Source organism: Phascolarctos cinereus, unplaced genomic scaffold, assembly GCF_003287225.1.
Source record: "Phascolarctos cinereus isolate Bilbo 61053 unplaced genomic scaffold, phaCin_HiC Scaffold_726;HRSCAF=1367, whole genome shotgun sequence".
Taxonomy (NCBI): domain Eukaryota; kingdom Metazoa; phylum Chordata; class Mammalia; order Diprotodontia; family Phascolarctidae; genus Phascolarctos; species Phascolarctos cinereus.
Window position 1 is genome coordinate 351,979,205 of NW_027556098.1, and position 19,114 is coordinate 351,998,318.

The 19,114-nt window shown below is 38.6% G+C and overlaps 1 protein-coding gene across 1 annotated transcript; it reads left to right on the plus strand.

The window, feature by feature from the left end:
- The first annotated feature begins 18,176 nt into the window (after positions 1-18,176).
- Positions 18,177-19,114, plus strand: LOC110195217 (olfactory receptor 51I1-like). The gene is given in 2 exon segments (XM_020967849.1): positions 18,177-18,828; positions 18,831-19,114. Coding segments are annotated over 2 exon segments (936 nt in total).

The following is a 19,114-nucleotide window of genomic DNA, read 5'->3' on the forward strand; positions in this document are numbered from 1 at the left end:
GGTGAGAGACCAGGAAAATCACTCTCAGGTCTTCTGGCGCAGAGACATCAGAGAACTTTTAGAGGAGAATCAAGAGATAGGGAAATTAAAGGTTTACATTCAGAATTGGAGTCTAAAGACTTTAGCTATTCCTAGCTATTTGCCCACTGTAAATACTCATTATGTTTATTTTACTGCGTTTAGTGGTCAAAGTCCCTGTCCCCATTCAGTACCTCTTCCAGTCCAAGTGTTTTATAATCATTTGGCTTTACATCCTGCAGAAAAAGAACAATGTGCTCAAAAGATAAAGAATCATAATATTGGGAGAATACTGTAACAAATAGCATGCAATGTATTCTCCACAGAATGTCTTCAAAATGTTCCTGATTACCAGATAACTAGAACTATAAGTTCATAGCTCCCCAGAACTACCTCATTATGTAGTGCTATGGGGTAGGGAATTGACAAAATGTTGTACACACTCATCAAGTGAACACAAATGGTTTTGTGCCTCACTGCTTGGGGTAGCAGTGTCTCTTGTCACTACATGGGTACATTCTACAAAGGGCTGTAATCAGAGAATGTATCAGCAAGGGTGCAGGCTCCCGTGCTTTGTAGCTACATCATCCCCTCAGCCTTAGATGAGGCACAAGACCCATGGGGCATCATTCACCATTGGCTACTGTTCTTTCTCCCAAGTTTCATCTTTTTAAAAATTCTTTTGTTTACCCTCTTTCAACACTTCTCATGACTAGAGACAGTCCTCATGTACAGCTCCAGGAAACGTCATCTTCTTGTTGCTTTCTCAGTGATCATGCCCTTTGGACCAAAGCATTCTGGGAAATGTAGTCCTAAGAGAGTTCTTGTCTACCTATTCACAAATCTGCCTGGAAGCAACATGGAACTCCTTACAGAAGTGGAGGAAATGAAAAGGAGTATGATTATAAGGTCAAAGAGGCATAGATTTTGAATTGGAAGAAATCTCAGAGGTCTTCTAGTCCAGCCTTTTCATTTCATAGATAAGGCAACTGAGACCTCAGAAGGATAAGTGACTTACATGAAGTCATAGGGGTAGTAGGCTTCAGAGGTAAGTTTGGAATCCAGGTCTTTTACCTCCAACAGTGGTGCTCATTCCATTAGACCTTCTAGTAGAAACCATAGATCAATAAACTGAGTCTGAGAGAAATAAAGGAAATTCTCCTTTGTATATGCCAGAACCAAGACTAGAACTGAGGATTCTTGATTCCCATTTTGATATACTTTCTTCGCTAAGCATCTGATTGGAAAAGGACATTTAATCAATTTGCTAAATGTATGGAATGCTTTATAGTCACTGAATTTATTGCCAGCTCCAAGCAAATAGATACCCACTACAGGCGTCCACTTCACTGATAAATCGTGGGTAACTGTTCACTGTGAGCTTTATCATAGTCAATCAGTAATCTCACTTGAATACACATAAACACACACACACACACACACACATTCTCTGTGTCCCTCAGCACTGGATTTTCTATCACTCTATCCCTGGAAGCAAGGAAAGACTTATGCCCAGCATCCCTCCTACTTCTTAATTGCCAGAGACAATTCTCAGGAGATAAAATCTTTCCCTCCCTAGGAGAGGTCCCACACAGAATGCAGGTGCCCTGGGAGCATTAGCCCAGTGATAGTCAGGACATCTCAGGGTTTGGTTAACAACTTTGAGCCTTTTCTGAAAGCAGAGTTAGATTGTGGAAAGACTTTGAAAAGGAGTGTCCTGGGAGTAGGGGGAGGGTCAAATAATACTGACCAATTTCCAGTCTTTTCTAGCATACTCCCTCAGGTAAATTCTGTCATCTGCATTGTCCCACTTGCTATTCTTTGCCCTCAGTGCTCCATTTCTTCCACTCTCTGCCTTTTGACTAACTGTCCTCCATGTCTAGAATACTCTCCCACCTCACCTCAGTCTCCAGGATTCCCTAGTCTCCTTAAAACTCAGAGTAAGTGTCACCTTTTAGAAGAGACCTTTCCCAGTCTATCCCTGTGCCCCTTTCCCCTAACAGAGTAGACCCCACTACTAGCCACCTTCCCAATGAGGTTACCTTCCATTGACACTGTAGATTTCTTGTGTGTATATGTTTATTTGCATTCTATCTTCCCCATTAGAATGTGAGCCTCTTTAGGACAGGGACCATATTTTTGTCCTTCTTTTTATCCCCATGAGCAGCTGTGTGGCACAGTGGCTAAAGCACCAAACCTGGAGTCAGGAAGATCTGAGTTCAAATCTGGCCTCAGACATTTACTAGTTGAGTAACTCTGGGCAGTCATATAACCCTGTTTACTTCAGCTGCCTCATCTGTAAAATGAGCCAGAAAAGGAAGTGGCAGATCACTCCACTATGTTTGCCAAGAAAATCCTAGATGGCCTCACCAAGAAATAAACATGACTGAAATGATCGAATAACAGCATATTCCCAGTAAATGTAATTATGTCTTTAGACTGATTGCCTGAACACAGATTAGGGGCTTGAAGAAAACATCTTTACCAGAGTCAAAATATGGCTGCACATATACCAGTTGCTTAGCTATGGATTGATAGTATCATAGCTTATGGGAAGGAAAGTACTTATTGCTTGACAACCAAGGATCCAAAAGGTCCCAGGAAATGCTTTCCCTAGAAGATCTCTTTATGCTGCAGGGTCCTTGATACCTAGAATGAAGGGGTAATTTAGCAGTAGGAATGCAGGGTAGTGGCCGCAAAAGAAGAAAATTAACTGATGCACAGTATATCAGAACTAGGTAGGACTATCTATAGCAGGTGTTCTCAAAATGGGAACCCCTGAAGAAGCTCGAGACCCTCTCAAGATGCCCTAAAGGTTAGAACTATTTTCACGATAGTATTAAGATGTTTTAATTTCTAATACAGTTACCATCAATGGGTGTAGCAATACAAGCAAAAACTTGTTTTTGGTTGGGGTGTCAATAATTTTTAAGAGTGTAAAGTGGTCCTGAGACCTAAGAATTTGAGAAGTCCTGATCTGGAACAATTTACTTGTTTAACAGAGAAAAGTCATGCCCCCAAATCATGCAGCTAATTTGTAGCAGATTCCAGATTTGAATCATAGCCTTTGGATCCTATATATGCCATGCTGTTTGTGCCACACCAAGCTGCCCTGTCTGAGATACCATCCTACCAAATCACCCAGTCCTTATCCTTGACTCTTCATGATATTCATGGAAGTTATCTTAGAAGGGTTGAAGAGGACCAGCCCCAGAAGGAAACTTAAAAACCTTGTGAAGAAAGAATCAGAATGAATGAAAGATCAATTAATCAATCAGCAAAGGGAGTTGCCAGGCACTTTTTGGTGCTAGAAATACAGACAAAAATAAAGCAATCCCTTTCTTCAAGGAATGTATGTACATGTGTCTTTCAAAAGAATAGAAATATATCAAAAATATTTACAAAATAAATACAAGGCAATTTCAGGGTGGAGTCACTAGCACCTGGGGGTGGTGCTTTGGGACAAGGGTAAAAACTGGATAACATGTACTCTACTTGTTAAGATCATTGTAAGGAAGGTGCTTTGTAAACCTTCAAGTATTATGGAAATAGGAGTTACCTATTTAAAACCTCTTTTATCTCTGATTAGGGGTAACTGGAGAAAAGCATTAAGATGCTGTCCAAGATTGGACTTGTTTGGGCTAAAGTGTCTCTGATCCCTAGACTGGCAGAGAGCCTGCATTTGTAGCATATTCCTGGAGTTCCCTCTGAGGACGAAGTGCCTGCCTTCCGTGGTTGTCATGATGACAGCAAGGAACTGGAAATGCATTCCCCTCCACACACACCTCATTCTTTATCTGACATCTTTTCTAAGCCCCTTAGGTGGTAACTTTAAAGCAGGAATCCTTAACCTGAAGTCAGTCCTCTGTAGTTCTAGCTTTCTAGGAGTGTTGCACCCCATCCCTATGTCTGTGTCTTCTGTTCCTTCTCAAGGCTACAGAGCCCTGTTCCTGTCCATCCCACTGCCTCTGTGCTGAACAGCCTTAGACCTGACCTGAACTCTAGCTTCTATGAAGGAAATCCCAGAGACCAGCTATGTGGTCTTAAGAGCCAGCTGTGGTATAATGCAAACGTTCCTGAATGCTGAGTCAAGAACACCTGGATTTAAATCCTGGCTCTGACATTAACTAGCTGTTTAACCATGGACAAGTCACTTAATCTCTCAACCTCAGTTCAACTATAAAATGAGAGGAATAATATCTCTGCTACTTACCTTACAGGAGTGTTATCATGAAAGCATTTTGTTTAGGGTAATGCAAATGTCTTTTATTAAGGATTCTGGGAGGATGGATTTCATACCCAATCCTCTTTCCACTTTCAGTTCCTTCCCTCTGGGAAACTGATGCCTTCAGAACCTAAATTATCCTCTGGACATTCAGCTCTCTCTGCTTATTTGCCTCCTCAAGCTTTTTCAATTATATCCTAGCTAGAACGAATAGTAGAGATCATCTAATGAAATCTCTCTCTTCTCTCTCTCTCTCTCTCTCTCTCTCTCTCTCTCTCTCTCTCTCTGTCTCTCTGCCTTTCTCTCTTTGTCTCTGTCTCTGTCTCTGTCTCTCTGTCTCTCTCTCTCTCTCTCTCTCTCTCTCTCTCTCTCTCTCTCTCTGTCTCTCTGCCTTTCTGTCTCGCTCTCTTTCTCCTTTTGTGTCTCTCTCTCTCTCTCTCTCTCTCTCTCTCTCTCTCTCACACACACACACACACACACACACACACACACACATGCCCAGAAAGGGGGAGGGATTTACCAAAGATCCCACAATTAATTGGTGACAAAGCTGGAATTTTGCAGGTTTCCCAGCTTCACTACCTTCTTTGAGTTCCTATGTCTGTCTCCTTAAGATTGCTCTATCCCTGGAACTTACCTTATGTAGTCATAGGACCAGAAGAAAATAGAAGAGACCAAGATGCTCACCAGCCCAGGAGGATCCCAGAACTCACCAGACCCATCCAGAAAAGTAGATTGATGGAAAGATAGCCTTATACACAGAACTGTGTGTATCCTTCTCCCTTCCTGTCACAATGTGAGCAGGTCTGTCGTCACTGTATTCATAGCCTGATCTGAGGCTCCAGGGAAGGGACAGAGAGGGAACAGGTGGAAATCAGTGATGAGATGAGCCTCAGGAACCTCTTGGGGCTTCATACCCTCCTCCCTTAGTGAAGAAGTATCCTCTAGGCTAAAAATTCCAAGTGAGAGAGAATATGGTTGAGACATTTATGGGGCCGTTCCTTTCCTGGATGAATCCAGTCAAGTCATGATCTTTATTTCAGTTTGGAGGAGAATGTAGAATTAATTCATTCCAGCTTTGGTTTTAAACACATGGCTTCAGCTCCCTTTACCATGAAATACTGAGGCAGAGAAAAGAAGTATAAAGTACAACACTCATTTGTATTAAAAAAAAACACTTAAAGGTATAAGTATAAATGTCTTTTTCCCCTCAAATTGATAAAAAAAAAAGCATGTATGTAAAACCATCAGCAATTATAATTTGTAATGGGGATAAACTAGAATCCTTCCCAGTAAGATCTGTTGTGAAATAAGGATTCCTACCAATATAATTCAATATTGTATTATAAATCCTAGCAATAGCAATAAGAGAAGAAAAAGAAATAGAAGGAATCAGAATGGCAATGAAGTAATAAAACTATCTCTTTTTGCAGATAATATGATGATATATTTGGAAAATCCCAAAGACTCAACTAAAACTTTAGCTGAAACAATTAACAGTTTTATCAAAGTAGCAGTGCATAAAGTAAATGCATATTTATCACTAGCATTCCTATATATCACAAACAAAACCCTGCAAGAAGAGATAGTAAGAGATACCCCATTTAAAATAACTCTAGACTGATGCTGAGTGAAATGAGTGGAACTAGGAGAACATTGTGCACAGCAACAGCCACATTGTGCTATTACTGACTTTGATAGACTTAGCTCTTTTCAGCAATACATGGATCTAAAACAAATCCAAAAGACTCATGATGGGAAATTCTATCCACATTCAAAGAAAGAACTTTGGAGTCTGAATGCAGATGGAAGCATACTATTTCCTCTCCTTTTCTTTTGTTGGTTTTTTTTTGTTGTTGTTTCTTCTTTCTCGTTGTTCCTTCCATTAGTTCTAATTCTTCTTTACATCATGTCTAATGTGAAAATATTTTTAATGTGAATGTATAAGTAGAGCTTATGTAAGATTGTATTCCATCTTGTGAAGGGGGGAAGGAAAGGGAGGGGGAGAAAATTCAAAACTCAATGTCTTATGTATGTAATGTTGAAAAGTAAAAATAAATTATATACATACACACACACACACACATATAAAAAATAAAAAAAAAACTCTAGACAGTATAAAATACCTGGGTGTATACCTGCCAAAACAAACTCAGGAACTATAGAAACAAAATTAGACAAATAAAATCAGATCTCAATAATTGTATAAATATTAATTATTCAGGGGTAGGGTAGGACCAATATAATAAAAAATGACAATTTTACCTAAACTATATATTCAATGCCATCCCAATTAAATTACCAATTTTTTTACTGAATTAGAAAAAATAAGACAATACATTTGGAAAAACAAAAAGTAAAGAATATCAAAGGAACTAATACAAAAAATATAAAGGAAGGAGGTTTAACAGTACAAGATCTTTATTATAAGGCAGTAATTATCTAAACTATCTGGCCTTAGCTAAGAAATAGAAAGGTATATCAATAGAACAGAGTAGATATACAATTTACAGCAGCAAATAAATATAGTAATCTTTTAATTGACAAGTGTAAAGACTTGAGATTTTGGAATAAGAATTCACTATTTAGTAAAAGTTGTTGGGAAAATTGGAAAGCACAATGGCAGAACCTGGGGCATAGACCAATATCTTGCACTATTTACAAAGATAAGATCAACATGGATATATGACCTAGATATAAAGAAAGATATTACAAGAAAATTTGAAGAACATGGAACACATTACTTATCAGACTTATGAATAGGTGAACAATTTATGAATAAAAAAGAGATAGCACATTGAGGTATGAAATGGATTATTCTGTTTATGTTAAGTTAAAAAGCTTTTGTACAAATAAAACAAATGTAGCCCAGATCAGAAGGAAAGCAGAGAATTGGGAAGAAATTTTATAGACAGATTCTTAGATAAAAGTCTCATATCTCAAATACATAAAGAACTTGTCAAATCTATAAAAAAAAGAGTCATTCCCCAATTGATAAATGGTCAAAGCATATGAACAGGCAATTTTCCAATGAAGAAATCAAAACACTTTATAGTCATATAAGAACATGTTCTAAATAATTATTGATTAGAGAAATGCAAATTAAAACAACCTTGAGATATCATTTTATACCTATCGGATTAGCTAAAATGATTGAAGGGGAAAATGACAGATGTTGGAGAGGATATAGGAAAATTGGGACATTAATTAATTATTGGTGGAATTGTGAACTGATTCAACCATTTTGGAAAACAATCTGGAATTATGCCCAAAGAGTTATTAAACTTTCCTGTACCCTAGGAGTAATACCACTGCTGGTTCTATTTTCCAAAGATTATTAGGGAAAAAAGAAAAGAACCTATATGTTCTAAAATATTTATAGTGGCTCTCTTTGTTGTGGCAAAGAACTGGAAATTGTGGGGATGCGCATCTATTGGGGATGGCTGAACAAGTTGTGGTATATGATTGTAATGGAATACTACTGTGCTATAAGAAATTATGAGCTTGATGATCTTAGAAAAATCATGGATAGACTTGCATGAAATAATGAAGAGCAAAATGAACAGAACCAAGAGAATATTGTATACAGTAATAGCAATATTGTTTTAAGAACAATTTTGAACAAATAAGTCATTTTGATTCCCAAATTAACTGGAAAAGCAATATGAAGGAAGACTCTATCTGCATCTGTTAGGCGTCTGTAAGGATGTAGAGGGCCACAGACAGTTCACTAAGCCTCACTAATGAGTTGTGAGCTCTTCTGGGTGTTGGCTTGTGGGCTCCATTGTCTAGTTTGGCTATCCAACCTGAAAGCCTCTAACTTACTTAGTAACAGTGTACTCAGACACTTGTGCTTTGTTGATTCATCTTCGGCTAAACAATGTTGCTAGCTCAAGCACAGCTAGCTCTAGCACAAACATGTATCAAGTATTGGGACATTCTGGGAACAAGAAGTACATGGTGTTTTCTCGGAAACAGCACGGGAGAAGGACACAGCCAGGAGAATGTTGCAAAGAGATGTGCTTGTTGATACTTTGATTGGCATTCTCATGAGAAAACTTCTCTCTGTTGCATGTTGGTAAAGATATGTAAACTTTGTTGCTTTGTCTGCTGTTACATTGGGGTATGTTCCCATGAGTCAAAGATATAAAACTGCCTGCTGTACCTTGAATAAACGGAGTTGCTTCCATCCTGCCTCCCGCCTCATCAATGCGCATTCGAGATAGAAGATCAAGCTGGTCTTGACTCTTCAGGAGTCTGCTCTTAAGGAGCAGGAGCTCTGGAAAAACCCGACTGAGACGGCCGTGACATGCATCCAGAGAAAGAACTGATAAATACTCTCTCTCTCTCTCTCTCTCTCTCTCTTCTCTCTCTCTCTCTCTCTATATATATATATATATATATATATATATATATATACACATATATATGTATACACACACACATGTGTGTATGTATATTTGTGTCTAATGGTAGCCATCTCTAGAATGGGAAAAAAGGGAAAAAAGAAATTTATGTGATAAGTTTTTTCTTATTTAAAAGGAATAACAAGTTGCACATATTAGATTCGCAGTTTCATGTTCAATCATTTTTTATTATACTGTGTTTTGGGAATGCTTCTTTTATTCCATAAATTACAAATAAAATACATTTAAAAAAATTAAAGAGTCTCCATTTTTCTCTCCTCTTTTCTTCTAGCCATTTCATCCTCTTTTGAAGGCTCTGTAATGAAAGCTCCAAGATTAACCCCAGAATGACATACAGGATGTGGCCTGGGTTCAAACTGCATGCTGTGACCAGAGCAGTGTTTCTGAGCCTCAGAAGTTTTCTAGCTTTTGTATGACCCTTATATTACACATTTGGGGTTTAAGATCATCTTACAATTGTATTGATTTCTTGTACTTTGAATCCCAGAGCAGGAAGGGACCTCCAGCATGGCATAGACCAGCCTCCTGCCTGATATTCATCCTCTTGATTCACAAAGTGCTGAACTCTGCATCCTGGTAACTTGTATGCTGTACTCCCTTCTTCTTCTTCTTCTTCTTCTTCTTCTTCTTCTTCTTCTTCTTCTTCTTCTTCTTCTTCTTCTTCTTCTTCTCTTCTCTCTCTCTCTCTCTCTCTCTCTCTCTCTCTTTTAATAACAAATTCTTTATAAATTTATTTTGATTTATCAACAATCACTTCTATAAGCTTTTGAGTTTTAAATTTTTCTTCCCTTCCCTCCCCATCTCCTTCCCCAAGAAGGCATGCAATCTGATGCAGGCTATACGTATACATTCCTATTAAACATATTTTCACATTAGTGATATTGTAAGGAAGAATTAGAAACAATAGGAGGAACCACAAGAAAAAGAAAACAAAACAAAACAGAAGAAAAAAAGGGCAAATAGTGTGCTTCGATATGCTTTCAAACTCCATAGTTCTTTCTGTGGATGTGGATAGTATTTTCCATCATGAGACCTTTGGAGATGTCTTAGGTCTTTGCACTGCTGAGAAGGGTTAAGTCTATCAACATTAGTCATTGCACAATGAGGCTCTTGCTGTGTACAACTTTCTCCTGATTCTACTCACTTCACTCAGCATCAGTCCATACAAGTCTTTCCAGGTTTTTTAAAGTCCACTTGCTCATCATTTCTTATAGCACAATAGTATTCCATTACATTCATATACCACAACTTGTTCATATACCCTTCCCCAGTTGCTGGGCAAATTCCCTCAATTTCCAGTTCTTCACCACCACAAAAAGAGCTGCTGTAAATATTTTGTACATATAGGCCCTTTCCCCATTTTTATGATCTCTTTGGGATACAGCCCTAGAAGTGCTGTTGCTGGGTCAATGGGTATGTACATTTTTATGCCTTTTGGGCATAGTTCCAAATTGCTCTCCCAAATGGTTTCACAACTCCACCAACAATGCATTAATGTTCCAATTTTCCCACATCTTCTTCAACATTTATCATTTTCCTGTTTTGTCATGTTGGCCAATCTGATAGGTGTGATGTGCTGCCACCTCAGAGTTCTAGGTCTTCTCTTTAGGGCCAAGTAGAACAAATCTAATTTCTTTTCTACTTGACAACCCTTTAGATGTTTGAAGAAAAGGATCATATTGTCCCAAATCTTCTCTTCTGAGAATTAAACATCCCCAATCCTTTCCATAAATAACATTAACAAGTGCTCACATTTCTTTAACATTTATGATTTACAAAGTGCTTTGTATACATCATTTCCATTGTTCTTCCCAATAACCTTGTGAGGTAATTATTCCAGCTATTTTAATCCAATTTTATAAATGAAGAAACTGAGGCTGAGATAAGTTAAAGGGCTTGCCGAAGGTCGGAGAGTTAGTAAATATCTGAGATTTGAACCCAGGTCTTCCTGGCACTAAAGTCAGTGTTTCACTATGCCAGATTGTCTCCTATATCATTCCACATATGACATCTCTCACCATCCTGATTACCTTCCTCAGGATATGTTCCAGATTGTCAGTGTCCTTCTTAAAATGCAGGTCTGGGATCTGAATATAATACTCCAGATTTAATTTGACCAAGGCAGAGTACAAAGGGATTATCACCCTTCTTGTTCTGGACACTACCCATCTATTAATTCAGCCTAAGAAGGTGTTTTTTTTTGGGGGGGCGTGGAAGGGGCTATCATAGCACAGTGCTGTGACTCATGTTAAACCTATGATTTATGAACCTACCACCTGCCATGGATATACCTGGCTTTTTCTCATAAATTATTGTTGTCATACCTCTCTGATTCTGTACTTTTTGATTAATGTGCACCTTTTCATAGGCATAATCTAGTGTTAAGCCATATCCCACCAAGACTCAGTAATACCAGTGAGATAAAATATAGCTCCTTAAGTTAAGATATCTAGACGTTTACTTTCTTTATTGACTATGCGTATATGGATGGATAATCTTAAGCTACGAGATTATCATTATTACCTCTCTTGGCTACTGTTCCTTGTGAATTACTCCAGTAATTTACTTTTTTGTTTTGAACCTACCACATAGGATTTATTAAATAGTTACTATGTGCCACGCTAAGATCTGGAGTGTTGAGTTGATTTAGTCATATGTCATGGTTCCAGAAGTGGAGTAGGGCATGAGGATGAAGTAGGAAAGGACATATTCACATGAAAAAATTCCTAAATCACTATCAATTAGAGAAAGCAAATTATAACAATTCTGAAATACAACCTCACACCTATCAGATTGGCTAACGTGTCAGAAAAGGAAAATGACAAATGTTGGAGAAGATGTAGAAAAATTAAGACAGTAATACACAGTTGGTGGAGTTGTAAACTAATCCAACCATCCTGGAGAACAATTTGGAACTATGCCCAAATGGCTATAAAGCCATGCATACCCTTTGACCCAGCAATACCACTACTAGTCTACGTCCCAAAGAGATCAAAGAAAAAGGGAAAGGACCCATTCATACAAAGCTATTTATAGCTGCTCTTTTTGTGGTGGCAAAGAATTAGAAATCAAGGGCATTGCCATCAATTGGAGAATACTTGAACGAGTTGTGGTATATGGTTGTGATGGAATGCTATTGTACTATCAGAAATAACACCCAGGATGCTCTCAAAAACCCGAGAAGACTTATTTGAATTGATGCAAAGTGAATTGAGTAGAACCAGGAGAACATTATGTATATAATAACAGCTATATTGGATGATGATCAACTGTGAATGACCTAGCTATTCTAATCAATATGATGATCCACGACAATTCTGAAGGACTTGTGATGAAAAATTCTACCTACTTCCAGAGAAAGAATGTATGGAGTCTGAATGAGACTGAAACATAATTTTTTTTCCACTTTTTTTATTTCTCTTGCTTTTCTTTCTTTTTTTTTTTGCAACATTGCTAATATGGGGATATATTGTGCATGCTTTCACATGTATAACTGATATCATGTCTCTTGCCTTCACAATGGATGGGGGAGGAGTAGGGAGGAGAGAATTCAGAGCTCAATATTTTTAAAAAATGAATGTTAAAAATAAATATGTTTTTTAGTCAGTTGGGGTTAAGTGACTTGCCCATGGTCACACAGCTAGTAAATGTCAAGTGTTTGATCTGAGGCCAGATTTGAACTCAGGGCCTCCTGGCTCCAGGACCGGTGCTCCATCCACTGCTCTCTGCCCCCAAAATAAATATTTTTTACAAAAAGAAGTTGAAGAGCAATTGAGCTATAAGCTTTTTATTTAAAAAATACATTCATACTCTCAGAGTGGCCTGAAAGTTACATACTCTATTTATTATACAGACTCCAATAACATGGACACCAATAACACAAACTCAACACCTGGATTTTAAGTCTGTGTTTTATAAAAAGTTCAAGAGACATAGTTTCTGGATAATTAATCATTTTATTAATTATGCTAGCCAGTAATTAATAAAAAGATGGTCATTTGACCAGCCCTTCTAAACCAAGGATGGATCATGGCAGCTTCTTGATGCTTATATACCTTTGGAACGGTGGGTGCTCCTGACAGAGAGCAATCAATTCTGATTGGTTAACAATTAATAAAAAGAATGAATATTATAGTGAAAGATGGACATATTCTAATGAGGGGCTGAGGGGGGCTTGACTGATTATGTCACTCTTACTCCCAGACTACCCCCAGCCTTGGGCAATCTAGACAAAGAATCTACTACCTCACCCCACCCTCCACCCCCCTACCCCACCCTAGAGCCTAAGTAGAACAAATTGGACTGCAATTCACCCAGAATAAATTTTCTTTGTCAAGTTTTTCTAGTTGGATGGGGCAATAACTCCACCTAGATAAGATGGTCTAGGTAGAGTAAATTTTTAGGCAAAGTCAGAGATGTCCTTGAAGACTTTGAATGAGAAAATAGGAAAAAGGGGGAAAAAACCTGTATCTCCCCAATAATTGGTTATTTATAATCATTTCTTTCAAGTAATAAGGCCTAGGTTTCAGTCCTAATCCTGCCTCTTACCGTTTAACTTTATGTAAGTCATTTTACTTGCCTTAATTTACTAATTTGTCAAATCATATATGTATAATACATACATATATATGCATCTTCTTTTATGTGTATGCATATATATATAATTCACTTATTTGTTTGAATTTACTAATTTGTCAAGTCATATGTATAATACATATATATGCATCTGCTTTTATGTATATGCATATATAATTCACTTGAGTATATGAGAATTTCTTTGCTTTTATATACCTGTGTGTCCACATTTATGTGTATGTTTGAGTGTATAACAAATGGTGTATCTAAGCATATGCCTTAGATACCATGTACTTTAGGAGCCATGTACATATCTGTAAATATTTTAGGGTTAGGATTGGGTGTGTAAATATCAGAGTAACTCAGAGTGTGTACTTAAAACTGCGTTTGCATGCCTATGGCCATGAAAGCGTCAACACTGAGGCTGCCACTAAATATCAGACTGCTCAAGGGAGTTGATCCCCTAAGGAGCTCTTCCTTCATCCTCACATGCAACCCCCAGAGTGCTATAGAAATTTTGTAAATATTCTAGCCCCAAGTAAGGGAGGGGCCACTCTGCCTGCTTTCCCCATGAAGGAGAGGGAAGCACCTCTCACAATCTAGTGTCTGCATCCCCCACTCCTGAGGATACCATCCAAGCCTTGAACCCAAACCAGACTCAGAGCCTGACCCTGAGCCCTAGATTCAATCTCTACTCTGACTCAGACCTTAATTCTCACCCCAGTTCCAACACAGACCTTGTTCCTAAACCTTGAAGCTTGTCCTAATGTCAGCCTTAACCCGAATCTGTGCCTACCCAAAACAAAACAAAACAAAACAAAAAAACCACCCCAAATGAAGCTAGCTGTTAGAATGTGAAATACTAGAATCTTGATTTGATTCTTCCTAAACCACTTCAGAACAGTATCACACCCTTGGGACCAGAGTGGGAGAGGTAAGTGAATGTGTGTCTATGTTCCTATTTTCTCTTGGTGGAAAGATGGGACTTCTTACAGGTTAGGAGTGGGCTGGGAATCTTATATATGCTCTTAAACCTTCTCCATGTTAGTTGATCTTGCTTAATTATTTTTCTTTAGTATAAGGGAATGCATCAGGGGTTAGATATGGGGTTGTATATTAAGGAAATTACTATGGTATGAGAACAACAGGTAAGAATAAAACTATAAAAACAAAAGAATGGGTATGTGAATGTTCAGGTATGAGGGGCTTGGAGGTATTTGTGAGTATATGTTTGCACGCCAGTGAATGTGACTTTGTGTTGTATAGCTATATGTGGCTGTATGTTCATGAATGTTTTCATGTTTGTGGATGTGAGTTTGCATGAGAGTGTTTGTGTTTATGTATATATCTATGTACACGTGTATGTATATTTATTTACAAATGAGTATGACTGAGATTCTTTTGTGTTTGAGTATATGTGGGGCTTCTGCTGTGTGTCTTTTTCTGTGTGTGCCTATGTTAAAGATCATGGGAACATAGAACTTTAGAATAGAATGAGATCATAAGTTTCCATTTCAACCCTTCTTATTTTACTGAATCAGTTAAATTAGATTAAAGAAACAGGTCCCAATAGCCTTTTTGTGTGAGTTCTAGGACGACGTCTTGAGGGGATGTGAAGATAAATAAGTTATGTGGTCCTCGACCTCATGGAGCAACAGTCCAATAATACAGATAGCCCATGGACACATTTAATCATGTATGATACAGAGTATAATGTTGTGAGTGCACAAGGATGGTGCTGGGAAATAGTGGGAAGAGCACTGAACTTGGCATTGTATCACCTGAGTTTGAGTCTTAGCTTCACCATTTGTTACTCATGTAACCTTGGTTAAGTTTTAGCCTTCCTAGGACTTGGTTTCCTCATTTGTAAAATAAGCCTCAATATTAGCACCATTTTTATATGTATAAAGGCCCTTATTATCAAATTCCTGGACTATTGCAATAGCTTCTTTACATGTCTTCATAACTCCATTATCTACCCCTACCGTGAGAAAGGTTCCAAGAAAAAAAAAATCCTTAAGCATAGATTTAGTCCTGGCACTCCTCTTATATCAAATTTTCAGTGATTTACTACTGTACAAAGTAAATGTCAAACTACTTTGCCTGGCATTCAGGGCCTTCCCCAGCTTGCCATTCCATGTATCCATCCTCATTTCCTATTACTTTTCATTACAGACTCTATATGCTAGCCAAATTAAACATTTCTTCATACCCAAACATGCTCTTTGCCTTCAGCCATGCTCTTTTTCGCTCAAGCAAAGAATCAGTGAGATTCGTGAATGCCTGCCTATCACCTGTTGGACTTTCACCCATTCCTAAAGCCCAATTCAAATGTTCCTTCCTCCAGGAAGCTTTTCCTCATCTCTATCTACCTTCCCTCTTAAAGGTACCCCTTTGTTTGCAGTTCTCCAAGACCTTTATCTTAAATACCTATTGTAAGATTTATGCCTAAATATGAAATATCATGGAACTAATTGAAGTGTCTATGGGAAGCCAGCTGGATGTGCCCACCAGGAAGCTAGGGGTGCAGGCCCAGAGCTCAGGAGACAGGTCGGTCTAAGAGACAAAGCCTTGGGAGTCACTCTGAAAATGTTTGTAGGGAATGAGACCAAGCCAATGGAAAGGCAGAGGTTGAAGATATATGAAAGAGAAGTGATGATTAATGGAACAAGGCTCTAGAGAAGGGAGGAGTGGATGATGGGATCAAAGGCAACCATCAAAGGCTTTAATAAGAAGACTCTCTAAGATGGGAGGGAAGCAAAAGCATTTGAGAAAAGACATAAAGGCTCAGACATGAAGAAAAGGAGCCAAAGGAACTTTGATTAGGTGCTGAACAGTTTTCTCAATAAAATAAGAGATACATTCTTTACATAGGGGCAGGATTTGGGGAAAAGATTTGGCACAACCACTATGGGAGATGTAATAAGGGAGTATATATGAGACAAGTAAAAAAATTGTTGTGCCCAATTGAGGATAAAGAACATGATTTTTAACTGACTCCATGATGGGGAGAGGGATTAGTCAATTTTTAACTTTGAACAGCATGAAAGAATCTAAGGACTGGCTTAGTTAAGTTCTGAAGTAGAGTAGAAACTGATAAAAACTAGTCCTAAACTATTCTTTGAAGGTTCTTGTATTAAAGTGTATCTTTGAACCATTCCCTCCTCTCTTGTCTCTAGAGTCTCAAAGGAAGCATCCAGAGAATACTCTGGCAGTCTCTTAACAGAAAGAACACAGTATCCCCCTGCTCATGATAGGTATCTTCCCACAGACATTCCGAGTACATATTGCGGGGTGGGGTCACAATGCTAGAGTAAAGAAAAGCTTGAGGTTTCTGTCATTCTTGCTCCCCAGTGCCCCAGATCATGGAGTCAACTTGTGATGATGATGATGATGATAATGATGATGATGATAATAATAATAATAATAATAATAATAATTATAGCAGCAACAAATTGCCAGTATGTATATACAGGCATGTTATTGTTGTGTTCAATCATTTTAACCATGTCAAACTTTGTGACCCCATTTTGGGGTTTTCTTGGCAAAGATACTGGAGTGGTTTGCCATTTCCTTCTCCAGCTCATTTTACAGATGAGGAAACTGAGGCAGGCAGGGGTACATATCTTGTCCAGGGTCACACAGCCAATAAGTGTCTGAGGTCAGATTTGAACTCATGAAGATGAGTCTACCTGATTCCAAGCCCAGTGCTCTATCCACTGTGCCACCTAGCTGCCCCTCATATACAGGCATATCTTGTTTTATTGTGCTTCACTCTATTGCGCTTCACAGATAATGCATTTTTTTTTACAAGTTGAAGGTTTATAGCGACCTTGCTTTAAGCAAGTCTGTTGGTGCCATTTTTCCAACAGCATGTGCTCACATCATGTCTCTGTGTCACATTTTTGCTAATTGTTGCAATATTTAACCTTTTTTCATTATTATTATATCTTTTTTAGTGATGTGTGATCAGTGATCTTTGATGTTACTATTGTAATTGTTTTGGGATGCCACAAACTACACCCATATAAGATGATGCCCTTAATTGATAAATGTTGTGTGTGTTCTGACTGCTCCACTGAAAGGTTGTCCCCCATCTCTGTCCCTCCTTCAACTTCCCTGTTTCCTGAGATACAATATTGACATTAGGCCAATTAATAACCCTGAAATGGCTTCCAAGTGTTCAAGTGAAAGGAAGAATCAATCCATGTGGCAAACTCCATCGTTGCCTTATTTTAAGAAATTGCCTGTGCCACCCCCGCCTTCAGCAGCCACTATCCTGTTCAGTCAAAACCCTTCAATATCAAGGCAAGACCCTCTACTTGCAAAAACGATTACCACTCACTGAAGGCTCAGTTGATAGTTAGCATTTTTTTAGTAATAAAGTATTTTTAATTAAAGTATGTACATTGCTTTTTTTAGACATAATACTATTGCACACTTAACAGACCACTGTATAGTATAAGCACAACTTTTCTAGGCACTGGGAAATTAAAAAATTCATGTGATTCATTTTATCGTGATATTTGCTTTATTGTGGTGGTCTAGAATCAAACTCACGATATCTCTGAGATATGCCTGTAGTACTTTAAGGTTTACAAACTATTTTACAAACATTATCTTATTTTATCCCCACAGCAACCCTGGGAGATAGATGTTATTATTGTCTCCATTTTACAAATGAGGAAACTGAGATAGAAGTTAAGTGATTTGTCCAAAGTCACACAACTAATAAGTATCTGAGGCTGAATTTGACTCGAATCTTTTTGATTCCAGGTCCAGTGTTTTATCTATTATGTCATCTTGCAGCCTAATAGCCATGTGTTCCTTTTGTATCTGGAGATAGGGACTGGAAGAGAGTGAGGCTGAGAACAGGTCCCAAAACATCTACATACCAGCCCCATTCTGAATGGTCTATACCTTTCCCTACTATGTGGGGTTTCAATGACTCACATTTCCAACCAGCCAAGTTGCAGCTAACAGGCATTCCAGGCCTAGAGACTGGAGAAGGGTGGGTAGCGCTCATCTTCTGCTTGCTCTATTTGATCTCCATTGGGGGCAACCTTGCCATCCTGGGCCTTGTGTTACAAGAGACTGCCCTGCACCAACCAATGTACTACTTCCTATCCATGCTCTCCCTCAATGACCTTGGTGTCTCCCTTTCTACATTGCCTACTGTACTGGGTACTTTTTGCTTTAACTACCATGAGGTTGGCTTTGATGCCTGTCTGGTCCAGATGTTCTTCATTCACACTTTCTCTTTCATGGAATCTGGGATCCTGCTGGCTATGAGCTTTGACCGCTTTGTGGCCATCTGCAACCCTCTACGTTATTCTACCATCCTCACTAACACCCGCATTGTGGTCATGGGCTTGATCATCCTTGCAAAGAGTTTTGTCACACTCTTCCCTTTCCCTTTCCTAGTGAAGCGATTGCCTTTCTGCAAGGGCAATGTCCTGCACCATTCCTACTGCCTCCATCCTGACCTCATGAAGGTTGCATGTGGAGACATCCATATCAACAACATCTATGGGCTCTTTGTGGTTATCTTTACCTATGGTGTTGACTCAACCTTCATCCTCCTATCTATGCCCTCATCATAAAGGCTGTATTAGCTATTGCCTCACAGGAACAGAGATTCAAGGCACTCAACACTTGCATTTCCCACATCTGCGCAGTTCTTGCCTTTTATGTGCCTATCATTGCTGTCTCCATGATTCATCGCTTCTGGAAGAGGGCCCCACCCATAGTTCATGTCATGATGTCCAACGTCTACCTCTTTGTGCCTCCCATGCTCAATCCCATCATCTACAGTGTCAAGACCAAGGAGATACGCCGGGGATTTCTTAAGATCTTCCAAGAATCCTAA